The 12807-nt window shown below is 50.7% G+C and overlaps 1 protein-coding gene across 2 annotated transcripts; it reads right to left on the reverse strand.

Annotated features, from left to right (window-relative positions):
* Window positions 1643-12724, reverse strand: C6H1orf50 (chromosome 6 C1orf50 homolog). 2 transcript variants are annotated; one of them, XM_003356499.5, is made up of 5 exons: window positions 12549-12724; window positions 12314-12429; window positions 9638-9724; window positions 8949-9080; window positions 1643-8333 (listed from the first exon to the last, which is right to left on the reverse strand). In XM_003356499.5, exons 1-5 carry the CDS (start codon window positions 12625-12627, stop codon window positions 8133-8135), a joined length of 615 nt encoding a protein of 204 aa, XP_003356547.2. In that variant the 5' UTR covers window positions 12628-12724; the 3' UTR covers window positions 1643-8132. The 2 variants fall into 2 exon arrangements, with proteins under 2 accessions (XP_003356547.2, XP_005665566.1); XM_005665509.3 differs by having other exon boundaries at window positions 12558-12703.

Here is a 12807-nt window from a genome sequence, read left to right on the forward strand (position 1 = left end):
CGAGGCTGGAGCAGGGATACACTGTTGGACAACAACAGAAAGAAACGGGAAGTAGCGGGACCAGGAGCCACTGTGCGACGGGATCCCAAGGGCGGGCGAGGAGGGAAAGGGAGACGCTAAGAGCCTCTCTGAGGTGCCCAGATTCCGCAACGGGATGAAACTTGTTTGGGAGTTCCCTGGTAGCTCAGCAGGTTAAAGATCTAGCTTGTCACTGCAGCGGCCCAGGTCCCTAGACTGGGAACCTCCACATGACACAGGCACAGCCAAAAACCAAAAAACGTGTTACGCCTGAGCAGGATCCCAAGCACCAGTTCCAACACCAGCCCCACACTCTCTGACCTACCCTCATGCTAAATTCCAGCAGCAACAGCCTCCAGCAACAGCCTCCAGGGCTCTACAGAGTATGCAGAAGAGAAGGGGCGCAGCTGGCGTCGGAGCGGCGGGAAGGGGAAAAGGGGGGGTACAGGATCCAGGGCTTCCCAGGGGGCTACCAGCCCCGGGGCGCTGTGCTCACTGCTCGTCAGACGTCGTGCTGCTGGATCTTCTGAAGGATCCTGATCAACCCTCCCATTCTCCAGAAGAGCAAGCGGCGCATGGACTGATCTTACTGAAGGTTACAGCGTTATTAATTAGCGGAGCTGCGACCTGAACACAGTTCGGGGCTAAAGTCACATCTAAGGTGTCTGAAAAACTCAAAGGGAGAACCAGGACACAGGGAACTAAAGCTGTGTTCTGAGTCCGAGCCCACGTCAGGTCAACTTCTTTCTGTCATGTGTGTTTCCCTTCATTTGTCCGGCCACGTGGACCGTGAAAGTGGCAAGATAAAAACAGTCACATAATGATTATAACCCTGGCTTTAACTTTTAACCAGACTTACATTCCAGCTCTAACAATTAGCAGATGTATAAATTTGGACAAGTTACTTTGATTTGCTAAACCTATTTCCTAACTTATAAAATGGGATTGCCGTGAGAATTAAATGAGCTTCTATGAAGTGCTCGGCACAGCGCAGAAGCTCAGGCGTCACAACATTATGATTCTAAGGACTCGATCATGCATCTGAGCCTGGACAGGCTTCCTTCAGAAGAGGGAGAGGAAGCAGGGAGAGCAAAGAAACACCCAACTCCCCAACTGCCCGAAGTTTCCAGCTTCCTCCCGTTCTGGATCACACAGAAGTGGAGAACAGGAATAGCAGGGTGGCTGTCTACACTTGCACCAACAGGGTGGCCGCTAGACAAATGGGGCTCCTAAATCCTTGAAATGCAAATTGAAACAGCTGTCCATTTACCAGAGTTTAAATAGTTTTTCAAAAAACAGAATATAAAAGTAACTCACTTAAATTTTTTTTTTTTTTTTTGCTTTTAGGGCCACACCTGTGGCATATGTAATTTCCCAGGCCAGGGGTCAACTCAAAGCTGCAAATACTGACCTACACCCCAGCTCATGGCAATGCCGGATCTTTAACCCACTGAGCAAGGCCAGGGATCGAACCCGCAACCTCTTGGTTCCTAGTCGGACTTGTTAACACCTGAGCCATGACGGAACTCCTGCAGTTGGATTCTTAACCCACTGCGCCACAGCAGGAACTCAAAAATGTTAATGTATTTGATATAGTGGATTAGAGTAAATTTATTCTTTAAGGTTTTTTTTAAATTTCACCTGTTTCTCTTTATTTTTTAATGCAGCTACTAAAAATTTTTCAGTTACACACATGGCTCACATTCTCTGTTGGTTTCACGGACTTAGATGCCCTGCAGGACATAAGGACAGAGCTGCAGGTGTCCATCCATCGGTCCATTGTTATTTATTACATGCCAAACACTGGTTTTGGGGGTACAGCAGTAAACAACACAGGTACTGCTTCTGCCCCCCGAGGACTGACACCCTCCAACAGCGCAAACGGCAACAAACAAGGTCTGAGCATGATACGCGCCGTGGAAATCAAGGCAGGGAGAAGCATGCTGACGTGAGAGGAGTTGGTGCCTCTGGTAGGGTAACAAGGGATGTTTGCAGAGAGACCAGGAGGACGAGGACACACAAACCACGCAAAGCCTTTGGAGGAAGTGCTCCCGGCCGAGGTAAGGACCCTGGGGCAGGAATGAGCTCCGTGTGTGTCAAGAACAGCAGGGTCAGGGGCCACGCTGACCACTGAGAGGGAACCGTCACATGCAACCTGCAGGAGTGTGGACTTCACTCTGCGTCATGAGAAACGGGGTTATTTTATAGGTGCTATAACCTGACCTGTATTTTCAAGACAATGGGAACAGTCTCTGTGGAAGCAGACGGGAGGAGGGTGAGAATGGAGGCGGGGGCAAATCGGGGACCACTGCATTGGTCCAGCCTAGAGATGGTGGTGGCTTGGCCTCAGAAGGACCGGGGGTGGGGGGGTACGGGCGGTGGTGAACAGCAGACTTGGGGTGTGTTGTGAACACAGAGCTGATTGCTGTGGGAAGAACAAACAGAATCAGGAGGACTTAGGTTTGGGGCCTCATCAGCAGTGTGACATAGGTGCTGATGGAAACAGGACTGGCCACCACATAGGCGTGGGGTGTAACTCAAAGACTTTCATTTGGGACATGTCAGGTTTGTGATGACATCGCGGGGGGCTGCTGGATAAATGGGTCTGCGTGAAACTCAGGGAGAGACCTGGACTGGACACTCGTGTGTCCACAGCATGTGGTTATTGGGGAGTTCCTGTCGTGGCTCAGAGGGTTAAGAATCCGACTCGCACCCATGAGGACGCAGGTTTGGTCCCTGGCCTTGCCCAGTGGACGAGAAGATCTTGAGTTGTCGTAAGTTCTGGTGTAGGCTGCAGACTCGGTTCGGATCTGGCGTTGCTGTGGCTGTGGTGAAGGCCTGAAGCTGCAGCTCCAGTGTGACCCCTAGCCTGGGGACTTCCAGAAGCTGAAGGTGTGGCCCTAAAAAAAAAAAGCATGTGGTTGGCATTTAAAGCCGTGGGAAATGGTTAGATTTCCTAGCAGAAGAAGAGAAGAGGGCCAAGGACTTGACCCCAGAGCAGTCCAAAGTGTAAGTACCAGGAGACAGGGAAAGCGCCGTCACAAATCAAAACGAAGAAAAAAAGCTTTCGAGGAGGGAGTGGTGCCCTGAACCGCTGCTGCTTTGGACTCCAGGAATCTAACTCCTCCAGGCGCTTGGCAGCTGCTTATCTTCTGCGTGTGTCTGTGTTGGGGACGGGGAGGGCTGTTCATGGGCTTCAGTGCCGGAAACGAGGGCTCAGTTGTTGTGAAGTTGCGAGGCCTTACTTAGGTGCGTGACTTAACTTCCCTGAACCTGGATACACATCCTCGGCACGCTCCCCAGTAAATACTCAGGGGAGCCGCTCCCACGGAATCCCACACGCACACGTCCCGCTATCGCATTTGTATTTTAAATTCACGCCCCTCCATGGAGATCCTAATTGGCCAAAACAGGTTATAGTAATGGGTCTGGTCAGACTGAAATCACACAGGAATATCTGAACCTGACCGCTACTCCATTGCATCTGTATAACCGCAAGCCAGCTGTTTCATCTCTGAGATGTTCCAGCTCTGTAAAATAGGAATACTATGTAAGAGCTCAAAGATGGTGGATTATATCCACATTAAATCAGACAATGGGGAGGCCTGGCAGAATAAAAGCTCACTGAACAGTATTTTTCATCTCTGTATCCACAACACCAGTATTCTCGAGGCCTGGGGCCTGACTGAAAATGTGAGAAAGTAAGGACAGAAGCAAGCCTGCTTTCCCTCCTTCTAGAGCCCTGGGGAAATGGAGGTACAGTCAGCTGTCACTCACGCCAGGGAACCTGGGGGCGCAGGAGGGGGGAGGAACAGTGGATGATGGAGGCAAATACAGATGCGGACGATCCTGAAAACAGCAGGGATGTCTTGTTCTTCCCTACCTTGCTGAGCAGACCCCCACCCCTCACACCCACACTCAAGGCCGGAAGTCCAGGCATTATCTAAGATTCTGTCTTCCCTTTTACTCATCCTGCTACAGCATTTTAGTAAACAAGACGGAAAGCTATTGCGCTTTCAAAATGCCACACTCCATCCAGCCCAAGACGCACCATTGTTTTACGTAGCTGTAAGAAGGAGAAAAATGCTGCCACTTACATCACGACACTGCTGACTTCCAGAAGCACCCAGGCCTCAGAGATGAAAATGTGGGGGTTAGAAAAGTACACCTTAAATGGATGAAGTACTTGGGCGTTCCCACGGTGGCTCGGCGGAAACAAATCCGACTAGTAACCATGAGAATCACGTCCGGTCCCTGGCCTCCATCACTGGGTAGAGGAGCCAACGTCGCCGTGAGCTGTGGTGTGGGTCACAGACGCGGCTCGGAGCCAACGTCGCCGTGACTATGGTGTAGGCCGGCAGCTACAGTACCGATTCAACCCCTAGCCGGGGAACCTCCATATGCCACAGGCGCTGCCAAAAAAAGACAAAAAAATTGATGAAAATCTAGCACCATCCTAGTTCAGACTTTCTTCACCTCTTGCCTGGATTAGGATGGAGGCACCTGGTGGTTTTCAAGGAGCTCCTTCTCTGCCGCCAAAATGAGGTTTCTAAAGGTCCATTTCACCCCCAATCCTTCAATCAGCTCTTCTCTCACATCCCCCGGCCCATCGCCTTCATTTTAAACTATGTTCACTGCCCCACACGTTGTACTGCTTCTTGTCAATGTCCCTCACAGGTTATTTTGTCCAGAATTGCTTTTCACCCCATTCCTCATCCGTCTCTCTCCCAGCTGTCAGAAGTACGCGTGTTCTGGCCAGTACCTACCTCACCACACTCTTCCTGACTGGCAGGATTACTGGGTTGATAGGGCTCGTTAAGTGGCTACCCCTTTGTTCATTCACAAACTCCATCCCAGAAAGAACCCTCCCCAACCCCCAAAGACAACCTTCCTGAGGAGAGGACAGCTGGAGCCTCCAGACAAGCGCTAACTCTTGTCGGTTTTTCAACACCAAGCAGGTGTCAGCTCCTCCGACGTCTTGTCAAATTCTCCAGGCTGAGTTAGGCACCCTCCCTAACTATATCGTATTCCACGATATTCCAAGCATAGCTTTATCATAGCCCTTCTTACACCAGGCTGACTTGCTTTCTCCCAGTCTAGACTATGAGCTTCCTGGCTGTGTTATTCTCCAGAATCCGGAACCTGGAGACACTTAATACTTAGTGACGACGGCATGGACAGATGGATGGGTAAATAAAAAACGGTTACAGTATATAATCACTGGGTCCCAGTTCCCCTAAGAGATGCCACCTCCGAAATCACTTCACCATGCCACTTTCTCTAAGCTTGGCAACTGGCTTAGCCAGAAAGGCTCAGTGGCACTCCCTGGTGGTCAGTGTGGGGAGCACATCTTACCGAGCAAAAGAAAGTTTGCTTTTGAATCGCTGCTCTTTTCTGTTCCAGTGGTTAGGAAATGTCATGGGTCAGGTGGATTTGTAGGCGTATTCACAAAAATTAACACTGCAACGTCCTTTGTAACAAAGAAAGAAAAAGGAGGTGGGTTTGTATTTTCAAGACAACCGGGAAAGCACAATGGCACCACCTGGTGGTCAGTGCAAACAGCACACCCTAGTGAACAGGAAAATCTTGCTCTTGAATCCCTGCCCTCTGCTCCAGCCACTAGGCAAGGTCAAGGGTCGGGTGAATTTATAGTTTCAAAAGATCAGACTGATGAGTGTATGCAGAACGCACTGGAGAGGAGGACAGAGGAAGCAGGGACACAAGATGGGAGGATGTGTGGTCAGAATTGAGCGTCCAGTCCAGATCTGCGACTTTAACACCCAGGCTTTACCGCTGTACAATACTGCCTCTTCCACCCATAACACTCCGGCCTCCCTCTCAGCTGAGCACTGCAGACCCACCAAGATTCAGAAACTTCCGCTTTCCGGTATTCATGCCCTGGGGTAATGTGAGCCGCCTAGTGAGTTGTTTCTAATTAACAGAACACAACAAAGGGGTGAGATGCCGTGGCCGATGAGAACATGTAAGACTGTAACTTCCATCCTGCTGGCGGACTCTCAGCCCTTGTCGGCTCTGATAAGAAAGCTGCTGCACGGGTAAGACCCCTTCGGCAAAGAATGAAGGGCCGCCTCTGGCTCATACCTCCTTAGGAAACACAGCTCTACAGTCCTACGGCCCTTGCAGAGCTGAAATCCTACCAACAATCTAAGTGAGCTTGGAAGCAGAGCCCTCTTCAGCTGAACCTTCTGAGAAAGGCACAAACAAGCCGGGCCCGTGATTCGACCTCAGCCTCGTGAGAAACCCTGAAGCAGAGGACTCAGTTAAGTGTGCCTCATCTCCTGACCCAGAAATTCTGAAATAATAAATGTGCGTTGTTTTAAGCCCCTGAGTTTGTGATAACTAATGCAGCAGTAGGTAATAATAAAGCACCTACGCAAAATGTGTCATTACCACGCAAGTCAGGACCTTCTGAAAATCTGAGAAACTTTCTGCGGTTAGAATCAACTACTGTACCATTAGTGGGGGAGAGAGGGAGGGGGGGGGGGAGGGAGAGAGAGAGAGAGAGAGAGAGAGAGAGAGAGAGAGAGAGAGAGAGAGAGAGAGAGAGAGAGAGAGAGTGTGTGTGTCCCCCACTTCCGGCAGCAGAGCAGCCAGAGGCTTTTGGAGCTGACTCCACACAGCCTCCTCCTATGAACAGAGTGACCAAGCATCACCTGTGTGACCTCGTCAGGACCTAGCACCAACCTACGCCAGGTCTTTGCAGACCCTTTACAGCTCACAAGGAGCAAAGCTTACAAAGAAAGGCCATGGCCTCCAAGATCACGGGGTTGTGCTATCGCCAAGCAGAGCAGCACAAAGGACATTCACCCCCAAAGAGGAATGCGGGCAATTGTGATTTCCAGTCCAGATCTCACTACACCCCTCCACTTTTATCTCCCTTTCCCAGCTGTACCCACAGCGTATGGACGTTCCCAGGCCATGGGTCAAATCCTGGCTGGAGCTTCACGCTACGCCACAGGGAACAGCAATGCTCGATCCTCAACCTACTGTGCCAGGCCGGGGATCGCACTGGTGCCCCCACAGAGACAAGCTGACCACTAACCCACTGTGCCACAGCAGGAACTCCCCTCACTCCTTTTATGGCACCTTGTGATAGACTGTATGGCACTGACAGAAGAACAGCATGTTGTCAACTTAGTCAACTTAGTCAACTGCACTGAACAGACAGACAGTGAGGGGGTCGAGTCCCACAAGAACTCGGTCAAAACCAAAGGAGCTCAGCCAACAGCCTCCGCTAATCCCTGAAAAATTCAGGTCAAAATGAATTTCAATCTAAGTTAACTCATAATCAACGAGTTAGCTGTTTTTCTTGGTTCTCACCCACTGTCCTACTCTCTCCTCTACAACATTCTAAAGCTGTCATTGAATGGATCCTTCCTGCTGCAGATGGCCGAACACTGGCCCTCCTGCTCACAGAGGCTAGACAGTGGATTCATGTCACGGTTAGTGGCAGCCTCCCACCCCCCTTCCAAGTCTAAATTCTGTGAGTTTAGAGGCTGACCCTCCTCAAACCTGGTCATCCCAGCTCAGCAGAAAGAGCAGGACGGAACAAGCCAAATCTTACCCACAGTGCAGAAGTGCCAGAATCACACCCTCTTTCGCTCGCCAGGCCAAGCTGTTTATCATGCGCCAGCCCCCAGTATCTGGCTCCCAGGTGAATGTGAAGCTGGAGTGATGGCATCAACTGTCAAACACCCGCAAGCTCGATCCAGAGCCTTCCAGTTACAAAAAGACTAACAACGGTCCTCTCTAGAGAGCGACGCACCAACCTTTTTGCAGGAAAAAGAAACCCACTTTCTCTAACGCTCTAACTTATGGGAGAAGAGACGGAGACCAAGGGGAAGGGCAGCGCACGGGCCAGCCCTCCGACACTGGCTGGCTGGGCGCCTGTGACCCCGAGGGGACCCCAGAAGACACGACGTGATGCTTTACCATCTCGATTAAAAGCAGTGGTGACAGCGTTTACACTCGCTCAGGACCACCTTCCCCAAGTTCCGGAGTCACCCACACGCCCGTGATTCTCACGCCACCCCCACGTCAAGGCAGAGATCGGGCAACAAGGAGGTGAGAGGTCCTTGCCGGGACAGGGCTGGTCAGGGTCCGCTCCCGGTGGAGATGAACCCCTGAAAGCTGGGCTCTGTGCTTGGAGGCAGCGCCGCGGGCTGGCTGAGCAACTTGTTCACGATGCTGACTTTAGCATCTTGCTTCTCGATGTCCTCATACGGAGTCCAGGACAAGTCGTGCTGTAGCTTGAAGGCACCCAGGAAGTCGTGAGGACGACTCGTCCCCCACTCCTGGAGGAGGCAAAGGAGTCCGTTCTGAGCAGGGCAGGAGGTGAGGAAACCGAGCTCATTCCCTAACTGCACCACAATTTTCGTTTTTGGCTTTTTTCACGGCAGACCAGTCAGAATCAATCTTGTAAAGCATTACATCACACGTCAGATCCCTCCCTTTTTTTTCTTCTTTTTTAGGGCCACACTCACGGCACATGGACATTCCCAGGAGAGGGGTCTAATTGGAGCTGTGGCCGCCACCCTCCACCACAGCCACAGCAGTACCAGAGCCAAGCTACATCTGCGACCCATACCACAGCTCACGGCAACACAGGATCCTTAACCCACTGAGCGAGGCCAGGGATAGAACCTGCATCCTCATGGATACTAGTCAGGTTCATTACCACTGAGCCACGATTGGAGCTCCCAAATTGCCCCCTTAACAGAGGTAATGACTGCGAAATGATTTAAGTACATGCATATTTTTTAGAGTCCTGTCTGGGCTCACAGCACCTCCAGTTTTCTAGCAAACCACTTAACCCCTAGGCCTACATTTTCCTGTACACACACCCCCACACACCCGAGCATTTCTCAAAGTCTAGAGGAGATTTCTGTGCAAAAATGAACTGCCCTTACCTTTGGAGAAATAATGGAAAAATACTTCTGACCACTCTCCCGTTTATAAAGATAGTAAATGTTGCCAGGTTTCTTCACTATATTACAAGCTACATGGTGCAGGTCAGCATCTCTGCGGGCATCCTCCAACACCTGAGAACCACAGAGATGTCAGCAATTACGTATTTGAAGTCACAGGCGCTCGTCGTCAATGAGCATCCCACTCGAAATGTGGAAACAGGGAGTTCCCATCGTGGCGCACTGGTTAACAAACCCGACTAGGAACCATGAGGTTACGGGTTCGATCCCTGGCCTTGCTCAGTGGGTTAGGGATCCGGCATTGCCTTGAGCTGTGGTGTAGGTCGCAGATGTGGCTCAGATCTGGCGTTGCTGTGGCTCGGGCGCAGACTGGCAGCTACAGCTCCGACTGGACCCCTAGCCTGGGAACCTCCATATGCTGCAGGAGAGGCCCTAGAAAAGGCAAAAAGACAAAAAACAAACAAACAAACATTCTTCCTCTTAATGCTTTACCTCACTGAGCTTTCTCCCAGTGAAAACCCTTGCACGTAACTTCTTGGGCTTATTCTATTTCACTCAGCCCTTCTATATTTCTAGAAGGTACTGAAAAAGCTACAATGATTATACGCAAGTTCAGTCAACCCTGGGAACTAAATGAAGAAAATGAAAGCCTACCTAAAAGCGAGACTTACCTTCCTGGCTTGTTCTTGCAAATGTTCTATTTGCTCAGCTATGACTGTCAGCTTGTTGGTGGCATTTGCTCGGACAAATTCATCAGCCTAAGGATGAGAGGAAAAGCGGACTGTGGATCACAGGAGGGTGAGACTTCTATGACGTTCTTATCCAGAGCCCGTCGCCAACTTCCGAGAACATCTGTGCTGATGCCTAAAACACCCTTTCCATTCTCGCCACCCCCCATGAAGCCACCTACCCACGGGCCACCTCAAACCCCACTCTTACAAGAAGCCAGTGCTGACACGACCTGTACCGTGGAAGTGAGTGCTCCTTTCCTACTTCCCAGAGTGCTACCTGCTTCACTCCAGACTCCAACCACACTCAAAGTTTTCAGTCCTCTGGAGCTTCCGGTGTGGCTCAGTGGGTTGGGAACCGGATTAGTATCCAGGAGAATGCGGTTTGATCCCTGGCCTCGCTCAGTGGATTGAGGAGCCGGCGTTGCTGCAAGCTGCAGCACAGGTCGCAGATGTGGCTTGGATCTGGCGTTGCTGCGATAGTGACATGGGCCCGCAGCTGCAGCTCTGATCCCACCCCCAGCCCAGGAATTCCTATGTGCAGGTGCGGCCCTAAAAGCGGGGTGGAGGGGAGTTCTCAGTCCTCCAACACGCCCTGCTTTCTCTTGCTTCCAAATAATATGGAATAGGCCCTCTCCTCCATCCATTTCCCCTCTTGCTCTTTTGCTTAACCCTACTTATTCCTCCGGTCTCTACTTATTTTCTCATGTTTAAACATTTCTGAAATTGGGTGTGGGTCTTACCATGAAAATCCAAAGATACTTGTGGTTTGCCACTTAGCAGCTGCTATACAGGAACCTAACTACATATTAATGTAATATGTGTAATCTGACCACTACATCAGTTGACTTATTTATATCACAATTATACTTCATCTCATATTTGCATTCCTAATTGTTACTTAAAATGCATTTTTTAAAGATTGCACTATGGGGGTGGCACAGTGGATTAAGAACCTGACTGCAGCGGCTCAGATCACTGCAGAGGTGCCAGTTTGATCCCTGCCCGGCACAGTGGGTTAAGGGATCTGGTATTGGTGCAGCTGTGGCACAGGTCACAGCTGCAGCTCAGATTCAATCCCTGATTCAGGAACTTCCACATGCCACCGGGGCAGCCATTAAAAAAAAAGAAAAGAAAAGAAAAGACTGCACGATAATGCAGACTTGAAACAATGCTACTATCAGTCATGTGCTAGGAAACCAAACTGAAGGCATTGGAAATTGCTTAAAATAAATAACTTTCAAAGCTACAGGAGAATGATGTGACCAATTCATGTACTGGAAAGGATTACCACATCAGAAAGCTGTCAAAAACTCCCCAGGTTACTTTCATGAAACGCTGATTAACTTCCAGTGGTATACAATTAAGTTAAACAAAAGAAGAAGTTGAACTAATAAATACTAAGAGAATTTGCTGGTTAGTTGAGGAAGCTTAAGGTAAGAGTCAGGTATAATCCAGTGTTACAAGTGAACAGAAACAACTAAGCCAAGTCAGGCGTTTGTCTGTTCCACCAACATATACTTAGCAGCTGCTGGGTGTCAGACACCATGCTAGGCCCTGGATGCACCGGCAAACATGAGAAAAAGGTCCCTGCCTTCGTTAAGGTTACAGTCTGATGCAACTATCCTTTAGAATAGGAAGCAAGTTGCATCTGTAATTTTAAATTTTCTAGTGAACATGTTAAAAGTAAAAATTAAGTAAAATCAATCCTAATAATATATTTACCCAATATATCAAAAAACATCATTTCATCATGTAATCAATATAAAAATTGTTAGAGAGATATTTTACATTTCATATGAAGTGTATATTTCATATTCACAGCATCTATCAATTTGAATGCTAAATTTTCATTGGAAAAACTTGATCTGTATTGAGACCATAAAATTTACAGTTGAGTTGATTCGCATACTCAAATTGTTCCAAATACATTTAAAAGTTTCCAAGAATTGAATCAATAACCAGGTTTTCTGTTTGTCTGTTTAGGGTGGCACCCACAGCATATGGAGATTCCCAGGCTAGGGGTCAAATCTGAGCTGTAGCTGCTGGCCTACGCCAGGGCCACAGCAAAGCGGGATCTGAACCTCGGCTGCAACCTACACCTCAGCTCAGGGCAATGCGGGATCCTTAATCCACTGAGCAAGGCCAGGGATTGAACCTGCACCCTCATGGTTCCTAGTCGGATTCGTTAACCACTGAGCCACAACGGGAACTCCGGTGCAAGGCTTTATAGGCCATGAAATATGTATGTGCATTTTGTTCCAAAGACAAGGAAGCACCTTATGGCCAATGAAAGTCGGTGGCAGGCATCCCTCCCAACAAGTGATCAGATGAAACGGACACACAGATGTTCTCCATAAAAGACCCAGATGAAATCGTGAGTATCGGGGTGCTCTGCAAACCTTCCCATCGAGGGAGATAACGGGCCCTCAAGACGCCGCGGAAGGGGTCTTCGGTCTCAGGAGGTCAGAGTTCGAGTCAGGCCACCGACTCGCAATGACCATCAGTTTTCCCCGCGTGCAGAACGGAGATAAGGACAAATGCTACCCCACAGTTTGGCTTGGGGGGGCCAAGCGAGCCCGAAGATGGTCCTTGACGTCCCCGGCCGCGCCTCCTCACCTTCTGCACCTGCTCCGCGAGCGCCACGAGGTCTAAGGGGTCCCCGGCCCGGTGGGTGTGGTAAGGGCTCACCAGGGCCAGGCCGCCGGGGGTCGGGCTGAGCTCCACCAGGGCTCCTGCGACACACACCCAGGAACACAGGCCGTGAGCGCCCGCCCTCGGCCTCCCGCGGGGCCGGGCAGACTCGCTGCTCCGGGCGGGCTTCTTTGCCCCTTCCGACTCCCGCCCCGCCTACCTCCCCGACCTGCCGCCGACTGAACGCCTCGGTTTTCCGTGACCCCCGGAGTCGGCCGGGGCGTCGCAGCGTCTTCCATGGCAGCGCCAGGTCCCAGCCTCCGGCCCCGGCGGCGCAGGGCTGCGGAGCCTGCGCAGAAAGGCCCGTGGGCGGAGCTCCCGCGTCCCGGCCCCTGGGCGTCACGGCCGCCGGGCGCTCGGGGGCGGGGCTCCTGCGGACTCACCGAGGCCCGCAGAGGGGCAGGGTCCAGGCTCGGGGA

Source organism: Sus scrofa, chromosome 6 (genome assembly GCF_000003025.6).
Source record: "Sus scrofa isolate TJ Tabasco breed Duroc chromosome 6, Sscrofa11.1, whole genome shotgun sequence".
NCBI lineage: Eukaryota > Metazoa > Chordata > Mammalia > Artiodactyla > Suidae > Sus > Sus scrofa.

Bases quoted from the DNA above. Each gene is read 5' to 3' on its own strand.
- C6H1orf50 (XM_003356499.5), bottom strand. From the start codon at position 12,627: ATGGAAGACGCTGCGACGCCCCGGCCGACTCCGGGGGTCACGGAAAAC. The intron at 9,725-12,313 runs GTGAGGAGGCGC...TCTCATCCTTAG, and splicing joins TCGCGGAGCAGGTGCAGAAG to GCTGATGAATTTGTCCGAGC. The intron at 9,081-9,637 runs GTAAGTCTCGCT...TGTGGTTCTCAG, and splicing joins TGCAAGAACAAGCCAGGAAG to GTGTTGGAGGATGCCCGCAG.